The sequence below is a fragment of the Capra hircus genome, chromosome 12, assembly GCF_001704415.2.
Source record: "Capra hircus breed San Clemente chromosome 12, ASM170441v1, whole genome shotgun sequence".
Lineage (NCBI taxonomy): Eukaryota > Metazoa > Chordata > Mammalia > Artiodactyla > Bovidae > Capra > Capra hircus.
Genome location: NC_030819.1, coordinates 40,260,699 through 40,286,828, shown reverse-complemented (window position 1 = coordinate 40,286,828; position 26,130 = coordinate 40,260,699). Strand labels below are relative to the sequence as shown.

At 35.5% G+C, this 26,130-nt stretch overlaps 1 protein-coding gene across 2 annotated transcripts in view; it reads right to left on the bottom strand.

The window, feature by feature from the left end:
• DACH1 (dachshund family transcription factor 1) overlaps positions 1–26,130 on the bottom strand; it is a 465,438-nt gene that overhangs the window by 46,922 nt on the left and 392,386 nt on the right. For both annotated transcript variants that reach the window (XM_018056516.1, XM_018056515.1), the window contains one exon: positions 4,394–4,545. In XM_018056516.1, coding sequence (XP_017912005.1) covers positions 4,394–4,545 — 152 coding nt within the window. The remainder of the gene's footprint in view (positions 1–4,393; positions 4,546–26,130) is intronic.

The following is a 26,130-nucleotide window of genomic DNA, read 5'->3' as shown; positions in this document are numbered from 1 at the left end:
AAAACCAATGTATCTGATGCTAGTCTACCCATATTTTGAAGTCAATGTCTTATTTTATTATCTTTTTGAAAAGTTTCTTTCTAATTCTTTCATCAGTTAGAGAAGATTAGTAACTATATAATTACTAATACATATTTTTATAATTAAAATACATATTAATAATGCAAATAAAAATGATTCATTTCTTTGAAATGTATAAGATATATTACTGGTCATGACATTGAAATGTAAAGACTGGAATATGTATAACCAGAATATTTTGGTCAAATTATTTTTCATTGTCTTCCATTAAATATAGAAGTAAAGAATGCTTCTTAAATACCACAATCAGAATATGTTTATTTGTCAGACCATAGTGAACCAATCTCAGCCTGCCATTCACTGTGTTTTTAACATCCCTTTTAGATTTTCCTTGTTTGTTTAATACTTCCACAAAGACAAACCAGAGTGAACCAAACAGCTATCCTACTCCCCTTATGGCATATCCTTAGTGCTAATATCACCCCTCACTAAATTTTATATTCTCTACCTTATTTTTCTTTTCTACTTTTTATTTATCTAACTATCCTTTAAAATAATTTTTGTAAATAGAGTAATAAACAGTATAACATATTTATTCCTAGTCTTGTGTGCAAATATATCCCAGTTATGATTTACAGCTTGAAAGCTCAGATTGAGAATAGTGGGTAAAATTCTCCCTTCAGTTTGTTCAAATGATAATCAATGATCGAAAGTGTCACATCCAGTAAATTGATATTAAAATTCTACTTTCCTCACCTAAAATCTCATAGGGAGCTGTCCATGAACATGTTTGATTAAGGAAACCAAAATGAAAGACAGTCCACATAGAAAAATAAAATAAAATAAAATTACATATAATTTTTTTAATTCTAAAAAGCAAAATCTAGAGTGAATTTAAATGTCACTTAAGTGAAATTGCTGTTCTTTACTGAAGATATCATTATACTTTATGACTTCTAATTTATAAAAATATTCAAACTTTAAGAAAGAACAGTATAGTTCTAGGAATTAGCAAAAATCTGGTACTTAAAGATATACAGTATAACATATATTTCTATACTACCTATATTTTTCTATACTATATATAAAATGTATTTTCTATACTATATATAGTATATATATTTTCAAATACTAGCATATAATATTTTTCTACAGGCCCTCTTTTAAACCACAAAGAAATACCACTTAAGAAAATTCAATTTTGATAATGTGTCATGGAAGGGACATCTACAGTAGCTATTAAAAATTCTTAATTTTAAAATTATCAAATTATACAATATCATGAAATCAAAGGATTGAATATTAGAACAATAACTCCTTAAATATTGAGTAGTTTTGGTCATTAATTCTAAGAAAAATAGAGTTTATATGCATTAAATTTAAATATACCACAATATTTTAAAACAGAAAGCATACACAATAAACCTTTAATTTTAAACATGATATTGTATGATATAAAATGCAAATACTTTCAACTCAATTATTTTTCATTGTCATTGTGATAAAGTATCTTCAAAGGAAATATAGAGCTTTAAATTTACCACACCAAAAGAGTGTTGCCATTTGAAACAGAAAGCAGAGAACACCATTATATATAATTGAACTTACAAAGGAAATTGAGGTAGACAGAATGTAATTACCCAAATTAGAATTTGGACAGCAAACACATTTATACTGTATGCCCCATGAGTCAGAGTCATGACTGTTTAAATATTCTATACGATTCCTAGGATATTACTATAACTCAATATATGTAATAATAATAAAAGAGCTAGCAACTATGACCTTTTGCAAAATAATGTGAAACTATAACTGAACATAAATTTAACATGTATGTCTGGCTTGTGTGTGTGTATGTGAACATGTATATAAGTATGTATGAATGTATGTATGTATTGTCTTTTGTTTTACTGTATATGGCACTAAGTAAGATTTTCAATTGATTTTACCTTTCATACATATATGTGCATTCACATATACTTGTATATAGGTATCAAATTCATACATATGCATATATAATATCTCATCTGTATACATCTATATGTGAAACTGAAGTGAACAAGCATAGTTTATTTTAAATGAAATATTATTTCCTTTTTTGATGTGAACCATTTTTAAAGTCTCTGCTAAATTTGTTACAATATTGCTTTGGCTGTTTATGTTCTGATTTTTTGTCTGTGAGTCATGAGGGATCTTAGCTACCTGACCAGGGATCAAACCCTCACCCCCTTCATTGGAAGGCAAGGTCTTAACCACTGGACCTAGAGGGAAGTCCCTAAATGAAACATTTTTATTATGAGTGTTCTAACTTTGTCAGACCCAGAATCCTATGATTTAGGACTAGAAGAAATAATTTACTTTGACTTCACTCCTATAATCAATTCTTCCTAATATATCCTCTTAAGGATGTTTGGAAGGCTAGAGAATGTATTATTTCCAGAGATACATTCACTAAAAAATAATTTATCTAAAATTTGTAAAATTTAAAACTGAAATTTTCCTTTTTCTCTTTTTCTTTCTTTAAAGAAATAATTATAATTTGAGGTGATATAGGTAACATTTCTGGGCTTCTTGAGCCGTGCTAGTGGTAAAGAGCCTGCCCACCAATGCAGGAGACTTAAGAGATGTGGGTTAAATCTCTGGGTTCAGAAGATCTTGAGGAAGTCATGGCAACCCACTCCAGTATACTTGCCTGGAGAATCCCATGGACAGAGAAGCCTGGAGTGCTATAATCCATAGGGTTACATAGAGTCTGACCCGACTGAACCGATTTAGCCTGCAAGGACGCATGCAGATAACATTTCTAGTCTGTGTATTACTGTCTATGGGTGGGTGGATAAACATTCTCAAACACAGAATTTGACCTAGTGATGTGGTTTTCACACAGAATGCAAGGGTCCCTGTGTAAATCTACTTTTCAGATGAGCAAACCGGTTTACACTAGTGAATATTTACAGAGAAATGTTTTCTTTCCTGAAATTGAAATTACATTATTCTTTTCCCCATTAAAGAGGCTTTAGTTAGTGAATATACAGACACCTAGATGGAGAATTTTAGGTAAATGTTTAGCTTTTTATTTGATTCATATAGAATTATATATATATATAAATATATATATGTGTACACACACACACAGACACACACAAACACAACATACAAAAGAAACTTAATTGTTCCCTTACTTCTCAAAGTGTAAATTCAGAAATGTTGAGGGGTATTTTTGAAAGCATTTAATTTAACAAAAGAGAAATGCATTAAGAACTTTAACTCAGAAAACAATAATGTGGGCTGAATTTAGAAAAAATGTTATATGTTTATTTTTAAGTATAATCAATTATTTGGCTATGATTACATTTAGGTTAGATTGATGATTTATTTCAATTACTGAGATATAAAACCTTAAAGTTGAATACAGTTCTGGAGATTCTAATTACATTAGTATTAAAAATGCCATATTAACAGATGAGAAGATATGTTACATTAAAGGCCTTCTGTTATGTCCTTAGAGAGGTAAATAAAATTAATTACATTTCTACTGGGAGAAAGTTTAATATGGTATGAAATGTGTACAGAAAAATACCACTAAGGATTGAGTGCTAGAACAAAGATTAAAAAAAAAAAACACCAGAGTATCTGCAAGCCTATTACTACCAGCTACTTTAAGTGTGGAGAAGTAGATGGCAAAAAGCTCCATCTGGGGTCCACATGACCACTTCATGTGTGGGCAAAAAATTATGCTTTCTTTTATCCCAAACACTTATTATTTTGGCTCCATGTTCTATGTTATTGTTAACTGTATTTTTTATTCATAATGTACTGTACATAAAATATACATCCTAAAGACTACATAGAAAATCTGTGGAAAGTTTTGTATGACTTTTTGAAGTCTGTTCTTTGAAGAAATCTTATTAACTGAAATAAACTAATTTATGAAAGAAGGGATTTTTTGGATTCTTTTTCATTTAGAAATATTTAAATGACTAAACATATCATTTCCTCACTGAAGGGCCAGCAGTTTAAAAACAGCTAAATATTTATTAGAACTGGTGTACTGTCTTTTAATACATCAGACAAACTTAAACAGCTAGATTCCTACTATTAATTGGCAATAAAGAGAACATTTAAGCAGAATGGTTTTTAAAAGGCCCAGGTCATTGCATCTAAGTTTTTATTAAGATGTAATATACATATTTGGGTATTTCTAACCGATTGAATTTGTGTATTAAGTTTAAAATATCAAATTGCTAGAAAAATTCATTATCATGGTTTTGTCAATCTCAAGAATGGATTAAGCTGGAACAGTATGACTTTGGGAAACATTGACAGCTGAATCTTCCATGTTCCTTTCTCCCAGAATGTGAAAAAGTCCTACCTGTATGTTAGTCAGAAGGGTCTCTATGGAAGACAATCCATCAGGAAACAGAAAAGGAGATGGGAATCCTGGAGGTAGTGGTTGTCCATGCCCAGTTAGAGAAAGTTTGTCAAGGCTGTCTCTCGCAGTTGGTGTGGAAAGCGGGGTCTCATCTGTGTGTGATTGAAACAAAAATATAGAACAAGTTACGCTTGTCTGTTTTTATTAGACCTCAGTAATGGCTTCCCTAGTGGTTTCCAGAACATTTATTGCAAATTGGTTCCTGCTATCAGGAGAAAATGCTTTCTGCTGAATTTTCTTTAATGAAAAAGCTGTGGAGATACAACAAGATAACATTAATGAGTAACTTTATAAGCCTTTTAAATGCAGTCTCTAATGAGACTGAGTTTACAGTGCAATAGAATCTTTTTAAAACAAATATTATCTCATATATAGTTGTGATAATATATTCAGGCTGACTTTATGGGTACCTTCCCAATTATCTCATTTTAGTTTATTCTGTTTGGATTGGCAATAGGATATTTCAAGAGCTTCATATAGGAGAAATGTTTTGTATATTAGTGTTTCCTTCTCAATTAACCTGGAAGGGTTATATATATCAATGATTTGTTCAAATATATTCTTGAGTCTACAAACAAATATACAATTAAAAACTTTAATTCCATAACTAAAAAAAAAACTGCAATCAATACATTCTTCAGTAATTATAATTGAATTGTTCAATATCATTAAAACTAAAGATCTGGACCAGAGACCCCACAGAGACTGAGACAGAACTGTGTTTGAGTGTCTCCTGCGGAGGTACAGATCAGCAGTGGACTGCCATTGGGTATGGCAGCAGACTCGGGTATGGCATAAGCCCTCTTGGAGGAGGTAGCCATTAACACCACCATAGAGCTGCCAGCACTTATACAGGACTGGGAAATAGACTCTTGGAGGGTATAAACAGAACCTTGTGTGCACCAGGACCCAGAAGAAAGGAGCAGTGACCCCACAAGAGACTGACCCAGACTTGCCTGGGTGTGTCCAGGAGTCTCCAGGGGAGGCGTGGGTCTGCGGCGGCCTGCTCCAGGGTTGGAGGCACTGAGTGTAGCAGTACATGCATGGGACCTTTTGAGAGCTCTCCATTATCTTCATTACCTCTACCATAGTTTGGGCCCAGGTAAACAGCAGGGAGAGAACACAGCTTCACCCATCAACAAAAAATTGGATTAAAGATTTACTGAGCATAGCCCCGCCCATCAGAAGACCCAGTTTCCCCCTCAGTTAGTCTCTCCCATCAGGAAGCTTCCATAAGCCTCTTTCCTTCTCCATAGAGGGCTGACAGACCGGAAACCACAATTACAGGAAACTAACTAATTTCATCACATGGTCTACAACCTTGTCTAACTCAATGAAACTATGAGCCATGCCATGTAGGGCCACCCAAGATGAACGAGTCATGGTGGAGAGTTCTGACAAAACGTGGTTCACTGAAGAAGGTAATGGCAAACCACTTCAGTATTCTTGTCTTGAGAACCCCATGAACAGGATGAAAAGGCAAAAAGATAGGACACTGAAAGATGAACTCCCCAGGTTGGTAGGAGCCCAATATGCTACTGGAGATCAGCGGAAAAATAACTCCAGAAAGAATGAAGGGACGGAGCCAAAGCAAAAACAAAATCCAGTTGTGGATATGACTAGAGATGGAAGTAAAGTCCGAAGCTGTAAAGAGCAATGCTGCATAGGAACCTGGAACGTTAGGTCAATGAATCAAGGCAAATTGGAAGTGGTCAAACAGGAGATGGTAAGCGTGAACGTTGACATTTTAGGAATCAGTGAACTAAAATGGACTGGAATGGGTGAATTTAACTCAGATGACTGTTATATCTACTACTGTGGGAAAGAATCCCTTAGAAGAAATGGAGTAGCCATCATAGTCAACAGAAGAGTCCAAAATGCAGAATGATCTTTGTTCGTTTCCAGGGCAAAGCATCCAACACCACGGTAATCCAAGTCTATGCCCCTACCAGTAATGCTGAAGTTGAATGGTTCTATGAAGACCTACAAGACCTTCTAGAACTAACACCCAAAAAAGATGTCCTTTTCATCAGAGGGGACTGGAATGCAAAAGTAGGAGTAACAGGCAAATTTGGCCTTGGAGTACAGAATGAATCAGGGCAAAGGATAATAGAGTTTTGCCAAGAAAATGCACTGGTCATAGCAAACATCCTCTTCCAACAACACAAGAGAAGACTCTACACATGGACATCAACAGATGGTCAATATCAAAATCAGATTGATTATATTCTTTGCAGCCAAAGATGGAGAAGCTCTATACAGACAGCAAACACAAGACTGGAAGCAGACTGTGGCTTAGATCATGAACTCCTTATTGCCAAATTCAGACTTAAATTGAAGAAAGTAGGGGAAACCACTAGATCATTCAGTTCAGTTCAGTTGCCCAGTCATGTCCGACTCTTTGCAACTCCATGAATTGCAGCATGACAGGCCTCACTGTCCATCACTAACTCCCAGAGTTCACCCGAACTCATGTGCATTGTTCAGGTATGACCTAAATCAAATCCTTTATGATTATACTGTGGAAGTGAGAAATAGATTCAAGGGATTAGATCTGACAGAGTGCCTGAATAACTAACGATGGAGGTTCATGACATTGTACAGGAGACAGGGATCAAGACAATCCCCAAGAAAAAAAAAAATGCAAAAAATCAAGATGGCTGTCTGAGGAGGACTTAAAAATAGCTGTAAAAAGAAGAGAAGCAAAAAGCAAAGGAGAAAAGGAACGATATACCCATTTGAACGCAGAGTTCCAAAGAATAGCAAGGAGAGGTAAAAAGGCCTTCCTCACTGATCAATGCAAAGAAACAGGAAAAAATTAGAATGGGAAACTAGAGATCTCTTCAGGAAAATTAGAGATACCAAGGGAACATTTCATGCAAAGATGGGCTCAATAAAGAACAGAAATGGTAGGGATCTAACAGAGGCAGAAGATATTAAAAAGAGGTGGCAAGAATACAGAGTTCAGTTCAGTTCAGTCACTTAGTCGTGTCTGATTGTTTGAGGCCCCATGAACCTCAGCACGTGAGGCCTCCCTGTCCATCACCAACTTCCGGAGTCTACCCAAACCCATGTCGACTGAGTCGATGATGCCATCCAGCCATCTCATGCTCTGTCGTCCCCTTCTCCTCCTGCCCTCAATCTTTCCCAGCATCAGAGTCTTTTCAGATGAGTCAGCTCTTTGCATCAGGTGGCCAAAGTACTGGAGGTTCAGCTTCAACATCAGTCCTTCCAATGAACACTCAGGACTGATCTCCTTTAGGATGGACTGGTTGGATCTCCTTGCAGTCCAAGGGACTCTCAAGAGTCTTCTCCAACACCACAGTTCATAAGTATCAATTCTTTGGTGCTCAGCTCTCCTTATAGTCCAACTCTCACATCTATATGTAGAACTATACAAAAAAGATCTTCATGACCCAGATAATTCGATGGTATGACCACTCACCTAGCGCCAGACATCCTGGAATGCAAAGTCAAGGTTAGGAAGTATCACTACAAACAAAGCTAGTGGAGGTGATGGAATTCCAGTTGAGCTATTTCAAACCCTGAAAGATGATGCTGTGAAAGTGCTGTACTCAATATGCCAGCAAATTTGAAAACTCAGCAGTGGTCACAGAACTAGAAAAGGTCAGTTTTCATTCCAATCCCTAAGAAAAGTAATGTCAAAGAATGTTCAAACTACTGCACTGCTGCTGCTGCTGCTAAATCGCTTCAGTCATGTCTGACTCTGTGCGACCCCATAGACGGCAGCCCACCATGCTCCCCCGTCCCTGGGATTCTCCAGGCAAGAACACTGGAGTGGGTTGCCATTTCCTTCTCCAATGCATGAAAGTGAAAAGTGAAAGTGAAGTCGCTCAGTCCTGCCCAACTCCTAGCGACCCCATGGACCGCAGCCTAGCAGGCTCCTTCATCCACGGGATTTTCCAGGCAAGAGTACTGGAGTGGGTTGCCATTGCCTTCTCCGCACAGTTGCACTCATCTCACACAATAGCAAAGTAATGCTCAAAATTCTCCAAGCCAGGCTTCAACGGCATGTGAACCTTGAACTTCCAGATGTTCAAGTTGGTTTTAGAAATGGCAGAGGAACGAGATATCAAATTGCTAATATCTGTTGCATCATCGAAAAAGCAAGAGAGTTCCAAAAAAATATCTATTTCTGCTCTACTGACTATTCCAAAGCCTTTGACTGTGTGGATCACAATAAACTGTGGAAAATTCTGAAAGAGATGGGAATATCAGACCACCTGACCTCCCTCTTGAGAAATCTGTATGCAGGTCAGGAAGTAACCTTTAAAACTGGACATGGAACAACAGACTGGTTCCAAATAGGGAAAGGAGTACATCAAAGCTGTATATTGTCACCCTGCTTCTTTAACTTATATGCAGAGTACATCATGAGAAATGCTATGCTGAAGCACAACTGCTGTAATCAAGCATTGCTGAAATCAAGATTGCTGGGAGAAATATCAATAACTTCAGACATGCAGGTGACACCACCCTTTTTGCAGAAAGGAAAGAAGAACTAAAGAGCCTCTTGATGAAAGTGAAACAGGAGAGTGAAAAAGTTGGCTTAAAGCTCAACATTCAGAAAACAAAGATCATGGCATCCAGTCCCATCACTTCATGGCAAATAGATGGGGAAACAGTGGAAACAGTGACAGACTTTATTTTGGGGGGCTCCAAAGTCACTGAAGATGGTGACTGCAGTCATGAAATTAAAAGACACTTACTCCTTGAAAAAAAAGTTATGACCAACCTAGACAGCATATTAAAAAGCAGAGATATTACTTTGCCAACAAAGATCCATCTAGTCAAGTTATGGTTTTTTTCAGTACTCATGTATGGATGTGAGAGTTGGACTGTAAAGAAAGCTGAGCACTAAAGTATTGATGTTTTTGAACTATGGTATTGAAGAAGACTCTTGAGAGTCCCTTGGACTTCAAGGAGATACAACCAGTCAATCCTAAAGGGAATCAGTCTTGAATATTCATTAGAAGGACTGATGCTGTAATTGAAACTCCAATACTGTGGCTACCTAATGTGACGAACTGACCCATCTGATGCTGGGAAAGATTGAAGGTGGGGGGAGAAGGGGACAACAGAGGATGAGATGATTGGACAGCATCACTGACTCAATGGACATGAATTTGAGTAAACTCTGGGAGTTGGTGGACAGGGAGGCCACGCATGTTGCAACCATGGGATCACAGAGTCGAACATGACTGAGCAATTGAACTGAACTGAACTGAATTTATTTTGACCCTTGAATACCTCTCATCTTAGATCTTCCCAGGTGTCTCTAGTGGTAAAGAACCTGCCTGCCAATGCAAGAGACTCAGGAGATGTTAGTTCGATCCCAGGTCAGGGTGATCCCCTGGAGAAGAGCATGGCAACCCACTCCAGTATTATTGCCTGGAGAATCTCATGGACAGAGGAACCTGGTGGACTACAGTCCATGGGTCGCAAAGAGTCAGACATGGCTGAAGTCTGCATGCATGTGACATGCATGAACACTCCTCTCATGTCATATTGAAAAACTGTTTTTTAAACATGTAAAAGGCATCCAAAGAAAAGAAAACACCGACAGCCAAAACAACATTTCAAAACTCAAATATGATCCTCTGTAAGATAAATTAGCCTTTACTTTGTTTATTGAGTATTCTCCCAGGTTGTAAGCAACTCTGAGCAATGTCCAGATACAAATACCTTTTACTCTCACATGAAACCTTCTTATTCAGTTCTTTACTACTTAAATGTTTTTACATAGATGGATACTTGTTATGGCTTATTTTAGCTTATTATATCACAGAGAAAATTTTATTCAGGGCAGGATTGTCAATTTTATAAATATTGTCATATTTCACCCCAGGAAAATTAATCAGAGCAATATATTTGCACAGTCCTGATAGTATCTCTCAATTTTTCAACTGGCTAAAATCTTCAGCACACTTGCCTTTATGCTTATAATTTGATTCCACTCTCTTGAATCATTTCTTTATTTTTCATTACACCATCTAACCACACAACAACTTTTTCAATTACCTCTCTCTGGGGCAGAAATATTCTGGAAGTCATTGCATTTCTGTCTCTAACTAATGTCAGGACAAGTTAAATTCATTTCCCTTCACTTTTCCACACTTCCAGTTAATGAACCAAAGAGAAAGAAAGGTTGGGGAGGGTAGTGATAGACACAAGGCCTTCTTTTAACTATGCTTCTCTCATACACACTCACTCCTCTGCAGTTTCTCCTTCTACTTGTTTCTCTGTTAACTGACTGACAGATGATCTGACGCAGAAGGTACTAGAAGGAGAAACAGAGAAAGCAGTCTGAGTAGGGCTCATTGTCTGTTTTGTTTTTTTTTTTTTTTTCCTCTCTCACATTTGTCAACAGAGTTAAAGAAAGGCCACAGTACAGGGGTAGGGACACTGAATAGCTAATACTATCAAGGTGATCTTGGACACCATTTACCTAGCTGTCATAAATTACTTCTCCAGACCAAGGCTGCTAGTGTTTTTTCATAATAGCTCTATAAAGGCACTAGTTAAACATCTATGTGCATGTGAACTTGTTTAAGAATAAAGAGCTATATTTTTTGATCAACATCACCTTAGCTGTCACATGCTAAAGAAAATGTGGCTTAATAGATCATGAGGATAATAATTGCTTGTCTCTTGAAGAAAGACATAGAACCAACCACCTGTGTTTGCTTTCAGCTTTAGAGTCGATGACTCCACAATTCTTAAAGGTTGTCCATGCAAACGGCATCAAATGTATATATACACACACACACACGTTTGATATAAGTTCCAACAATCCCTTGACTAGTTGATTTAACTTCAATACATTTATGCTTGACTGTGTTTGGCTACTCTGTGAGTTAATTTATTAATTACTAGTGGTATACACATTTATAAATATATCTATTTGATATTATCAATATCTACTTAAACAATGTGATAGACACTGGAGATTTAATGTTAAAAAAATAAAATGTGAAAGCTTTAAGAGCTTATCTAGACCCTAGTGACTGATTTCAGTTGTAAAGTAGCTAATTCTCACAGTTAGTAAAACATTTTGTTTTCCATCATTATTCTGTTAACTACTCTATTATCCTCCCAGGATTAAAACTGTTCCTTGTTTATGTGTAAATGTATGTAGTGTGTGTATATGTGGTGTGTGTGTGTGTGTGTGTGTGTGTGTCTTTTTTCCCCCCGGCAGTTACTTCAGTGGAATGCTTGTCTTGATCTTCATGGTTTAAGGTAAGTGCAAATAGACTCATTTAGTATAGAGGCACTTGATTAGATACATTTATTTATCATTTTATATAGCAGAGATATTTCATAAAGCCACTTTAACTCAATCAAACTTAAAGGCACGGCAGCTAAAGAAATGAAAAAGAGTGATTCTTAAGATCAATGTACATATTTGAAAAGACAAACTAATCAGAGATCAAACAAAACAAAAATATTCCTTTCGGCTTCAAGATCTTACTACCTGAGAAAAAGTTGTCATCTTGTGGCAATTAACAGAAAGTCTCAGTCTTACTCCAAGAATAGCAAAATTGGGAACATAGTTATTTGTTTTGAAATAAAAGTGACCTTTGATATCCTAAATGTTTTAGAAAAGATTAAAGCAGAAATTTGAGAGGCCAGACAATGTAGAAGAGTTTTGACATGACATAATCTCCACTGACTTCAAATAGTGAATGACAATGAAGCACAGATTGACTAAGCACCTAATTTAATACATCTGTATATTTTAAAAGTTTTACCTTTAAAAGTAAGTTAGCTTGTCAGATGCTAAGCTCTTTGAATTTTTATGACATTTGACAATGTAACCTCTGTTTTTATGGTCTTTAATATCATGTTTTTAAAATTCTGGAAAAGTTGCAAGAATTGAACAAAGAATACCTATGTATTTCTGTGGTGGATGGAATGGTAGCCATCCCCACTCCCCACCCCCTACCCCCTGCCGAAACTATATGTCCACCCCTAATCCTTAGATGCCAGTAATTCTAGTTTATTTGGAAAGAGGGGTTTTACAGGCATGATTAAGTTAAGAACCTTGAGATGAGATCATTGTGATATGGAATGGTTCCTAGTTGTCTCAGTGGTAAAGAATCTGCCTGCCAAGCAGGAGACACAGGAAACTTAGGTTTCATCCCTGGTTGGCAATAATTCCCTGGAGAAGGAAATGACAATCCACTGCAGTATTCTTGCCTGCAGAATCCCATGAACAGAGGATCTTAGTTGGCTACAGCCCAGGGACTTGCAAAGAGTTAGCCATGACTGAGCTACTAAAGAGCAGCAGCAAATCCAGTGACAAATATCCTTATACGAGAAAGGCAGAAGGAGATTTGAGAGAGAGAGAGAAGAGAGCCACAGGAAAAAGAGGAGGCAGAGTGGAGACAGAGACAGGGTTCAGAATTTGGGGTGATAGTCAAGGAATTCTGACAGCAGAAGTTGGAAGAGGTAAAGAATAGATTCTCCTTTAGCCTCTTGGAGGGAGTTCATCCATGTTAATACCTTGATTTTACACTCCTGGTCTCCAGAACTGTGGCAAAATAAAACTTTTTATTATTTTATTGTGGTAACTTCTTAAACCAGCCCTTGGAAAACTAATTGAATTCCTCCCTCAAATTCAATATTTATATTTTGCTGTATTTAGTCTATTTCTCTGTCTCTCTCCCTCTCTTGCTTTGTGCTTGTGTACATATGTCTGAATCATCTTCTCTGTTTAATCTTTAAGACTTCACTGCATATTTCATAGGTACAAAGACATAATTTTTGTAACCTCAGTACAAAATCGGAAAGAAAAACATACACAGAACATAGTATTGGTCCACCAAGAGTCTGTATTCCAATTTCATTACCTGAGATGTTTTACTATAAAGACTTAATAAATAAATATTTTACTTGGGAAGTATTTTATCTGGGCATATGGTAGGGTTAAGGTTAGGGACAGCCTACAGGATGGCTCTGGTGATTCCTCCATCCTGTTATTCACATCTTGTATAGAACCTTCCCCTTAGTCTGAGTTAGACCTAACAAAGAGAATAAAGCAACGTGATGGAATGTCACCTCCAGGATTCAGTTGTAAAATGTCTGTCATTTCCATTTCTCTTTCTCCCTTTCCTGACATTCTTGTCATGGAAGAACCAGCTCTAATGTCATGAGACAGTCCTGTGCCAAGACATAGGACAAGAGACATAGGGCTGTGAAAACCACATGAGATAACGAAAATAAATCCCCCCTGACCAGTCAGGCCCTTACATGAGGCTGCAGCCCCAAACTCATGAGACCTTAAGCCAGAGGCATCCAGCTAAGTTGTACCAGGTCTGTGATCTATAGAGACTGCGAGATTTCAAATGTTTGCTGGTTTAAGCCACTAAGTTTTGGTGCAGTTTGTTCCACAGCTTTAGGTAACTAAAACAGTGCATACAATTTTCTGAATACATTAGTGTATAAAATAAAACTAATTTAGTGTCCAGTTAGTATCAGGTACTTTGAACACGTGACAACTTCTTCAGGTTTTGATTTCTTCAGTTTTTAAAAAATTGGCAGGTTGAGTGAGACAAACTCTAGTATCACTCAAGTCTAATGTTACACATTCTTTATTATTTCTTATAAGAAATCATTGTGCTCAGTCACATCAGACTCTTTGCCACCCTATGGACCGTAGCCTGCCAGGCTCCTCTGTCTATGGGATTTTTCCAGGCAAGAATATAAGAGTGGGTTGCTATTTCCTTCTCCAGGGAGGCTTCCCAACCCAGGGATCTCCTGCATCTCCTGCCTTGGCAGGTAGATTCTTTACTACTGAACCACCTAGGAAGCCCCATAAGAAATCATAAAATTAGTTAAGTGGAAATTTCACTTATATCAATCGAAGAGTGAAATGGATCCATTTAGAGGCTGAATTACACTATCTTAATTCTAAATTCCACAGGCTTATGGATATATACAATTCACAAACGGAAACACAAAATTTCACAGAAAGCTAGTGATTATACTCAGGTGACAAATGTCCTTTTGTAAGAAGTCAATTTATCTTGCTTCATTATATAGAATTTTCCAATTTGATAAGTTTTATCGAAGTTAAAAAATTTGTAAGACAGTCATTCACAACAGTGAGGATGGTAAATCAGATGCAATGAGAAGTATATCTTCCTAGGAATAAAGTAAGTACTTTTGAAACCTGCATTAACTGGGGCACAATTTTTTTTAAGTACTCTACATCTGTAGGGGCCAGCAGTTATGCCAGTTCTCTTAAGAATTGTTGGTTTTGAAGTCCTAAGATACAGTGGTTATTAAATTTAAATTATGCATGTATTTTATGGGCTTCCCAGGTGGTGGTAGAGGTAAGGAACCCATCTGCCAATGCAGGAGACATAAGAAACATGGGTTCAGTCTCTGGGTCTGGAAGACCCCCTGGAGGAAGGCATGGCACCCCACTCTAGTACTCTTGCCTGGAGAATCCCATGGACACGGGAGCTTGGTGGGCTACAGTCTATAGGGTCGCAAAGATTCAGACAAGATTCAAGTGACTTAGTATGCACATATCGTTGTATTTTAATTTCGTCTAAAGCAAAATAAAACAGAAAATATTATAAACTTACAAATTTCATCTTTTAACTGGAAAAAACTGCTAATTAACATTTTAATAATTATATAACATATACTGACAATTACTAATGTAACAACACAAAATCAATTGAAGCCAATTAGAATATAATGTATAATATAAAGGGAAAGTAACAAAGAGAAGAAAATAGTTTAAAACTCCAAAATCAGTGAAATATAAAAAATGATACTTCATCTCATGATTCTTCTCATATTGTAAGTCACTTACCAATAAATGACTATCACTAAGATTGATGCTTCTGTAAGACAGGCTTTTTTATTTCCAATCTTATCACTCGTAACAAGTTAGCAGGATATCCTAAGGAACAATGTTGTTTGAAAAAATAATGGGCCTCCACTTTTAAAATGTTTTCTTTCCTGTTAATAAAGTCTAACTCAGTTGTTATTTTCATAACTAATCCCTCTGGGTTTGAATTATATATTCTCTTTCAAGTTTGTGTGTGTGTGTCTTTTCTCTGATATCTTTTATTATACCATAAATTCCAAGTAGAAGAAAACTCATTCACTTTTAGAAAACCATACATTTCACTGTAGTCACATTTGTTCATGTTCATGTAAAATAGATAGCAGCATTATTAAAATGGAAAAAATCTCCATATTTAATGTTTACAAGTGATCTGAAAGCTTGCATTAACATGTTCTATTTCTATAATGGTTAAGTAAAAAAAAGTTGATTAAAGTTGTAGTGAACATGGTACTTACTATAAAGAAGTGAATATTTATTTATAGAAATACAAACTTCTCGGTTGGTCATTTTGACAAATTCCCATTCAATTGTATATTAAAGTTATATTTATTGGGGTTTTTGTAAACTCATCAGTCACATTATTCAACTGGAGTAGCAGCATGAATACTCTAAAAAATTAAGGATTGGTGTTTAAAAATATTTTTAAAATTTATTTCTAAACATAAAACATAGTTATTTAAATTGAGCTCAACAATACCTCAATGGTGGTTTATTCCTACTCAAGGCACTCTGGAGTTAATTTGACAATAGGAACTAATCATTCTGATACCAGGATGTAATCTTAAAAACTGGTCACACACCTTCATGTATCTACTCCAGTTCTTATAAAAATCCAGGAATATCATGAAATAAGACTTACTTACTGTTTTACATTTTAAGCCCACTTTTCAAAGTCTGGATTTACAATTACTCCAGTTTTTATGTAAAATTGTCACCATAATGTGATATAATCATTGTAAAATGAAAAGTAGCCCATGTTAGATTCAGAAAGTGTAAATTTAAGTCCTTGGCTCTACCAAGTCTCAGCAAATAGTAGAGGAAGATTCCACCTCTTATGTTCTTTGGGGTTCATTTGGTCTGTTTATTAAAAAGATAACCACAAACTCAATGGATTATAGTTCAAATCCAATTAGATTATGTATGTGTGGGAAAGTACCTTGTGAAACAGAAAATGCTAACAGACATGAAGTACTAATAATTAAGAAATAACTAAATTTATTACAAATTTCTTTTTGTAAACTTAGATTCAATGTGCCATGGAGGGGATGCTAATCTGGTACCATGAGCCATAAGCCTGTGGTTTCTATATTATTTCTCTCTAATGAGGCTTGTGATGATGAAATATCATGTTGGTAGTAAAATTACTACTATATATTATTACAGTTGCCGTAGACAAACTAACCCTATGTTAGCTCAGTGAACAGCTAAAATTGTCTATGATAGAAGTAACTTGAGAAAGGGCCAAAGTTTATCAATTTGTCTTCAGGCACAGATTCTAAAAAAATCAGCAGAATGACTTACAAAAAAAGAAGACAGTACAGATTTTGGAGAAACTGACTGAAAAGCATTAACAAACTTAAGAGGCTACTTGGATATATTGAAACAGTTGCATGTATATATGCAACTCTGGATTTCACCTTTGCATAAATGAAAGAGAAGTTTTAATACGTGAAGGAAATCACTGTAAGTGCATGTTTGGCATTATGATGGAGTGGTAAGAAATATACTAAACTCAGAGCTCTGCCTAATTTAATGCATGAAGTATTTATTACACACATATGCAACTATCATATTTATCAGTAGTTCTTACCTTTGAGAAGCTGACAAAATTTAGGGACCACTCTTTTTTTTTTTTAGGGACCACTCTTAAGGGGAAAAATAGGACATAATATATATAAATATATAATATTATATAATATATAATATATATAAATATAGAAACTTCAGCTCTTTAACAGAGAGTAATAACTTAATGTCTTTTGATAAAGTATATGAATGAGATGAGATGAGATGAGGCAAAAAAAAAGCTGAAATGAGAAGGATACATTCTCTGCTTACTCCATCCAGGGGAGTAAAACTAAGAAAAAAACACAACTTTCTACTGGGAAACCATGCTCTTGATTACAATGCAACTTCATAGACATTATCTTGAATTAAGAGGGAGCTCTAGGAAGAAGAAGATAAAACAATACATGTAATTATAATCTCAATAAGGTTATGTGATAAAAAATTGACTCAAATGGCATCTAGTGGTTATTTAGAAAAAGAAGAGATTATATTTAGATGATGCAAGTTGAGAGCAGAGTGAAGAAAAACAAAATTTTCATGGCAGTAAGCATGTACACCCATGACTGATTCATGTTGATGTGTGGCAAAAACCACCACAATATTATAAAGTAATTAGCCTCCAATTAAAATAAATTAATTTTTTAAAAACTTAAAAAAAAGAAACAGGCATTGAATACTGGGAAATATTTAAACAGGAGGCAGTGAAATGGTTGTATGAGGAAACCAGGCAGGGATAACAGTTCAAGGAAAACAGGGATCCTAAGTGGCCTAAAATCTTTGTATATTTAAAGGGAAAGTCTATTCTCTACCATTATTCTCAAAAGAGAGTCTTTAACTTTTGTCTATTTTGTATTTTATTTCAAAATCTATGTATGGAGGAAATACTAAATCAAGCTATATATTAATTTAAATTTCCAAACTTGGTTTGGATAGCAAACTTACCATTGTCCTTGGAGATTGAAAAGATGAAACTAAAATACTCAGGTATCTGTGCGTAGATTTTTGCTTCCCACAAACTGTAATTTATTGACAAAATACAATGGTACCAAGCATTAAACACACACACACACACACACACACGCACATACACACACAAGATGAAACTAAAATACTCAGGTATCTGTGCGTAGATTTTTGCTTCCCACAAACTGGAATTTATTGACAAAATACAATGGTACCAAGCATTAAACATACAAACTAATTTAGCTTCTAAATATTTTGGGTGGGTTTTCCCCCTGCTTGTTTCTTAAAGTCTTAAACTGTTAGCATTTTTATGAAAGAGCTGGAGTAGCTTATGCGGAAAAAACCCAACTAATTGACATTTCTGTCTTTTTCATGACCCTGTAGGTTTAACCTCACTGCTAATACTTCAAGTGAATATGGGAAAGCATTTATTGAAAGCTGCATAACAGACATGGTTACATTTCCTAGGCTGATGTTTTGCATATCTGCACAGTAGGGCCATTAAGGGTTCTAAGAGCACAACGGAAATAATCATAACATTTGTTTTTAGATGATTGACTCAGGACATGTACACCAGGCTTTATATAGAAACTGTTTTTGTTTTATTAAGGGACTGTTTGCCTGTTAGTGATAACATCATTAAAAATAAATGAAAGGGGGCTGGTAGAATGCTTCCCAAAAGCAGAAACCTAATTAAAGGTGATATGCTTGCTTGGAGGCTTTTTTCAAGACTCAGAAATAGAACAAGGTTAGTTCTTTCTCATTTTATAAGGCCCAAAGAAGACTTCATAGGAAAATATCACTTCTGATCTAATTTTCTATTTCTGTGTACTTTAATAATCTACTTTACAGTCTGTGCTTGCCCATAGAAAGTGAACTAGTTTTGTTCCTACAGAGAGCTTCTTCATCATGTCATATCTCATGAAAAGAAAATCTGATGGTTCAGCTTGAAAGAAAAATGCACTCTCCTTTTAAAGCAAATTTTGTAGGTTGTAATATATGAAGTTATAGTAGCTGAAATAATGCACACACATACATTTCATACCCCTAAAAGACCACTTTTGAGAGTCTAAGTTAATGGTAAAAAACATTTCAAAATCGTGGTTTATAATTTCAGAAAGAAAAAAAAAGTAGACCCTTTCATTTTAAGGGGTGGAGTTACTCTAATTTCATGGATGGTGGAAAAAGCAGGAAACTGCATTGCCTTGATAACTCTGCCCTTATTGTGCTGTGACCTTGGCCAATTTACTTAAATTTTCATCTGCCAAAAATGAGTTTCTGAAATGTGCTTTGAGAATTTTCAGGGGGTGGGGAGAGAATTTGTCACATAAACCCAAAACCTTTTCAAAATTAATATTCCTGAAGAAGAGAAAATGAGGAGAAAAACTGAGCACTCTCACAGTGTGCTGTGGTTTAATAGTCTGCTCTCTCTTGTCATCACTGCCCAATTCTGTTTCACTTATGAGTCTCCAAACTCAAAGTGAATCTTATTGCTAAGTGAATACAACAGAGCAATTCTCAAATTATTCTCCTGAAATATTAAATGATTCAGACATCGTGGATTTCTTAAACTCTGATTTGTACATGGGTTTTAGACTAATGGGCTTCCCTGGTGGTGCAGAGGTTAAAGCATCTGCCTGCAATGTGGGAGACCTGGGTTCGATCCCTGGGTTGGGAAGATCCCCTGGAGAAGGAAATGGCAACCCACTCCAGTATTCTTGCCTGGAGAATCCCATGGACGGAGGAGCCTGGTGGGCTGCAGTCCATGGATCGCAAAGAGTCAGACACTACTGAGCGCCTTCACTTTCACTTTCAATTTAGACTAAAATTACAATGAAGTTACAGAAATTTGAGATCTCTTTGGAAACTGTATAGCATAATTCACTTTTCAAGCAAGTCCAAAAGTGACTGACCCTAAAAACTATCATTTTAGGTTTATTTCCCTAAAAACTATCACTCTATTTATTTCAACATAACCTATTTACCAATAAAGGTTTATTTTTCCCCCACAAAAAAAGGATTTTATTTAGAGGAAATACAGGCGAAAAGAACATTTTGACTTCAAGGATATACATACCCACAAACATATGTACACATATGATTGTGAAATGTGAAACCTGGCAGGATATTTAATAAATATTAAGAGATTTTAGAAATGATGATGATAATGTGATTATGATTTATGGAAAAGAGCCTCTATCCTTAAGAGATACACATTGGAAATAAAGAACCCTCAATTGATTAAATAAAACATGCTTGGAATTGGTTTCAGAATTCTCTGACAGAGAAGAGAAATTGGGAGGGAGAAATCTTGAAGCAAGACTGGGCTTGAGATGATCACTGTTAAAGCCAAATGATGGGTAGGTATATGGGGAGGGTTCATTATCCCATTCTAATTTTATGCATGTTTGAGATATTCTATAATTAAAAGTTTTAACATAAAGTAATGTTACTCAGGAAAGATTCTATTAACTCATTCTTAAAAAGTCAGAGGCATTGGGATGATGCTGATCATCACCATTATCATCAAAATAACTAGCATATATGAGTGCTTTCTGTGTGCAAACCAATGTTCTAAGCACTTTGCAGACACTAATTCATTTGATTCTCACAATAATTCTTATATTGTTAGTAGTATTATCTTCATTTTACACTTGAGTAGATAGAGGTAAAATGAGCCAATTAACTTGCCAGTATAACTGGGCTAGTAAGGAGAGGAGCTGGTTTTGAACCCAAGTAGTCTTGCTCTAGATCCTATGTTCTTTTAACATGCAAGGAGAATAATATTAGTTACTTATCTTTGATACATGTGTTCAAACATATACAAGTAACATACACTCCAAAATAACAATTCTATAGTTATTTTATTTCAGAGTAGAAAGAAAAATTAGAGATTTTCTATTTCACACATTTATAAGCAAAGCTTGACTCACTCCCTGAAAATCCACCCGTTGGTCACCCTAAGAAGCCAGAATTCCCCCAAATTGACAGCTTCAACTGTCACATTTATGATTATTCATTTTTAAACAAAAGATATCTTAGAACTGAAACTCCAGATTCTCCCCATAATGGACCAGAAAACTCCAGCCATGAGTAGCCCACAAAGGTAAATTTTTCCACTCCGAACCTTTTCTAAATGAGACAATAGGAATGAGGTCTAAACTCTTTTCTGAGAAATATTTAACCATGAAAGTATTACTTTTAAATTAACACATGCATTTCATGAGGTAAAAGAATCAAGGCCTACTTCAAGACTCTTCAAACAGAAAATATTATTCTCCAAGAGATATATTTCAGAAGGAGTGGCTGCCATGTCTTACCCATTTATCAGGTATAATTAATCTCTGGCTATCATCACAAACTGTCATTTGCATTTGTTCCAATTCTAGTTTCTCTCGAATTTTGTCATCATGTGACTTTAGCCATGAACTTGCTTCACTTTGTAGTACAAGAACTTTATCTATTTCTAAATCATTCTTCTCTGTCAAACCATGCCTCTCCTGACCCCTTTTGTGTCATTCCATCTTTGTACCAGGGGCTCCCATAGTTGTTGATGACCACTCTGCTCTGATAAAATACCATGCACCCAGCTACCAGGATGCTGCCCTAAGCCAAAGATTAGCAAGATGATCTACATAAATTAATTTCTGTAAGTCTGTTAATTTACGAAGGACAAGGACTCCTTCCAAGCCACAGGTGTGTTCTAATATGTACCTTAACTCTCACCCTTTGGAGACTAATATGTACCTTAACTCACACCCTTTGGAGACTAAGAGCCTGTCATGTGAATGTACAGTCTTCTGAAGTGATACTTACAAATTCTATATATTCAATTTCACTGGCTCAAGCCAGTGATTCATTTCCCCCCTGCCAATCATAACAATTCATATCTTACTAAGATGGCTTGAAATGACCAAATTCATTGAAAATTATAATCAAACATGTTTCTTTACACATTTGTTTTCTTAAGTGTGTTTAATATGAAAAAAAAAAAATGAGGAACTCTGTCCACCTTGTTTACCTGCATAACCTCAATCCCTGGCACACTACACACTTTAGTACCAATTTGTTGGATGTGAAGTAAAAGTGAAAATGTTAGTTACTCAGTCATGTCTGAGTCTTTGTAACCCCATGGACTGTAGCTGGCCAGGCTCCTCAGTCCATAGAATTCTCCAGATAAGAATACTGGAGGGGTAGCCCTTCCCTTCTCCAGGGCATCTTCCCAACCCAGGGACTGAACCCAGGTTTCCTGTACTACAGGCAGACTGTTTACTGTCTGAGCCACCAGGGAAGCTCAGTTGGTTGGATATCTGATGCAATTTATTTCCTAAATTAATTTGTTAAGCTTTTTGTTCTTATATTAATAAAAACACATTTCAGTTGATGTTACATGTTAAATTAGTTGAGCCTTAATGACCAAAAAGGTATATAAGAAAAATGTTTTCCATTTGGGTTGTTTTTTGAGAAATGTGAACTTAGAACATCAAATTATTTATGATGTTTAAAATTCTAATTAAACATATTCAGTTTAATATATTTGTAGCTACCCTGTGCAGAAAAAGAACTAGTAAGTAATGGGTAGAAAACAGTAAGATTTGATTCATGTATCTAAAAGTGCTGTTGACTATTTTGGGCCATAGTAGATTCATCATGACAGACTGTCCATGCAAAGTGGAGAAGCATTGTGTCAGGAATGTTACAGAAACTATGCCTTGGAAATTGATAGAAGGTTAAACTAAGTCACCTTTACATCCCCTTTACCTATCGAAATTTTATGACTTCTTCCTTTAAACGTAACTGCCTTCTAACATAGTCATATAAAAATGCAAAGGAGAGCACTAATTTTTAGGATTTAGGGAAATATAAAAAGTTAAGAGTGTATGTTTATGTCATTGTCAGCATTCTTCCCTTGGAGAGAAGAGGATTCTTGAACAGCCCAGCTGTTATTTTGCAACTCTCAGAGCATAAAAATGTAATGCAAAATCTTGGACCTTTACTATAGCTGTTTTAAAAAATTAATTTCTAATTTATAACCACTTACTCTTTGTAGGAAAGAAAAAAGACATTGTCAGATTTATAAAATTGTTGTTCCTAGCTTCTTAATGTGTTGTATTTAAGAGAAAAACATATGTTGGCTCAAAAAAGGTCAAAAACTGGGTATAGAAAGGAGACATATTGTATCAGCTTTCCTTTATTACCTTTTTAGTTCAATGTGAAAAACTGCTTGAAATGTTTCAATTACTTTAAAATTTCAAATTAAAAAACACACACATCAAAGCAACTGTATCTTATTAAAGTGTGTCCCATTATCGTATTCTATATGTGTAACTGTATGAATGGTGCAAATTCATTTTGAGGATTCTTGTTTCAAATCATGAAAAATGTGTGCATTCAAGCTATTAACAGAAAAATCTTAGAAAGAGAACATATGTTACGAGAACTGAGGAAAAGTGGTGGAGGTGAGACTCACCGAGTGTGATGTGAGTGGCTAGTGTAGATGTTAAGAGAAGTAAGGGGGCCAGAATTGCCAGAGCTCTGGTCAAGGGGTTGTGGTCCATGGTGTTTGGGAGCAGGCTGGGTATGGCTGATCACTTTGTGGAAATGGCACCTTCTTTCTAATCATATGAGAATGTAGAATTATTTTATCCTGCCATCTGACTATTCATTCCCCTGACATGTTCTGTTCAATTCAAATCAAGCTGACATTATTGCTATTCAATGTTTTCTTGTATATTTATGACTTGTCTTCTCTAATGAAAATGCAAGCTCCTTAAAAACAAAATCCCTCTTTGCATTGATGATACTGTGTTCTCTCTACCTTTAACAGTGCTTTGAACTTACTAGGATCTCAATATAAAATTTTTTAAAATGTCTAAAATATTTTGAAATAAAATAATCTTTCAGGATAATTTTATGAATTTTGTTTTACTGAAAATTTTCAAATTTGGGAGTATATGTATTGTTTAATTAAAGGATCTTCTTAATAGTACATTAAAAAGGAATTAGGTAAATTCTATTACTATAAAAAATAGCCCTATAATCTAATGTACCTGAAGGAAATTCAAAGAAAAGTATATTATATATATGTATATATGCATACAAATGACTATATGCATATATGTACATAATTATATGAGTACCTGGGCTTCCTGGTGGTTCAGTGATAAAGAACTTCCCTCCAATGCAGGAGACCTGAGTTCGATCTCAGGGTTGGGACAAACCCCGAGAGAAGGAAATGACAACCCACCCCAGTATTCTTTCCCTGATAATCCCATGGACAGAGGAGCCTGGTGGGTTACAGTCCGTGGGGTTGCAAAGCGTATGACATGACTGAGCACACGTGCACACACCATGTAAGTACCTAGGTAAGTAAGTAAGTGTTAGTAACTCAGTCATGACCCACTCTTTGCAACCCCATGGACTGCAGCCCACCAGGCTCCTCTGTCCATGAGATTTTCAAGGCAAGGATACTGGAGTGGGTTGCCATTTGCTTCTCCAGGGGATCTTCCCAACCCAGGGATCGAACCAAGGTCTCGCACACTGCAGGCAGATTCTTTACCGACTGAGCTACAAGGGAAGCCCAAGTATCTAGGTACACATGGGTATATAGGGATGTAGAAAACTCTTCTATAGTTAGTCAATAACTATTCTATGTTTAGATTATTAATCTACTTTAAAAACTAACAACAAAGGCTTTAGGCAATTAAGTAATAAGCTTTTATGATGGATTTCCCTGGTGGCTCAGTAAAGCGCCAGACAGTAAAGCGCCTGCCTACAATGTGGGAGATCTAGGTTCAATCCCTGGGTCAGAAAGATCTCCTGGAGAAGGAAATGGCAACCCACTCCAGGATTCTTGCCTGGAAAATCTCAGGGACAGAGGAACCTGGTAGGCTACAGTCCATGGGGTCGCAAAGAGTCAGACACCACTGAATGACTTCACTTTCACTTTATTTATAATAATACATTATTTTTCATTGCTTATTTTTTCTTCTTATACACTAAGATTTCACAAGAATGAAGAATCCAGTTAGAACCTGGAAGTTTTACTACTGTATTATTAATATTTTCTGTCCCATATACTTTAAGGTTAACATATGTACCTTATCTATTGAAATTGTAAGTAGCATGTATATTGAAACACAATTTAATAAACCATGATACTGATGGAAAATTTGAAAACAGTGAAAAGATTCAACCTTATTAGAAAGTGCTTCATGTTTTAACAAGCAAATTAAACATGCAGGTTTTTCTCCTGCCCTCTTTGAAACATAAAAAATTCTCATTGCCATTTAATGTCATTTTATATTAGAAATTTTAAAGTAAAATTTTAAAAAAGAAATTTTAAAGAACTGTAATACAAAAAAGTTAAAATGTTACATTTATATGAATTTTCAAACCTCACATATAACTCTCAAAATATTAATATATCTCCTACCTAACTTGGCCCAGGTTAGCAGTTACAGGAAGAATTTATATTAGTCTTATCCTTTCAGCTGGGAATCATCAACTATAATACAGTGTTCTTATTGCTTCTCTTATCATGTAGTCTAAAATATATTCCCTAACTTTTAGTACAGAGCACACAGATTCTTCATAGGAATTTGAACATAGTGCCTAGGATAACAATAGCCTCAAAAATATCATGATACTCTAAAGGAAGATATTTCTTTACTAACAAAATTATTTTTATAACTGCTAAATTTCATCACAGTTTTTAGAAAACCAAACAAACCCTGAAATACGAATATATTTTATTGTGCCAAATAGTTCAGTTAACAAATCAGCCTAATTATAAGTTAGTCTTCCTAGAAATATTTACGGATGAATGACAAATTCAATGTTAGTAACAGTATGGACTCAAAACTAAGACAGGAATGTTGGAGCAAGTAAGGACATTCACTTCATTCTTGGACTTCCTGGAGGAGAAGAAATCCAAGTTCAGGATGAAGGATAGTCAGGATACAACTCTTACAGCATGACTAAAATCGTAGTATACTGGGAGAAAAAACAATTGTTTTAAAAAAGATAATTTATTGTC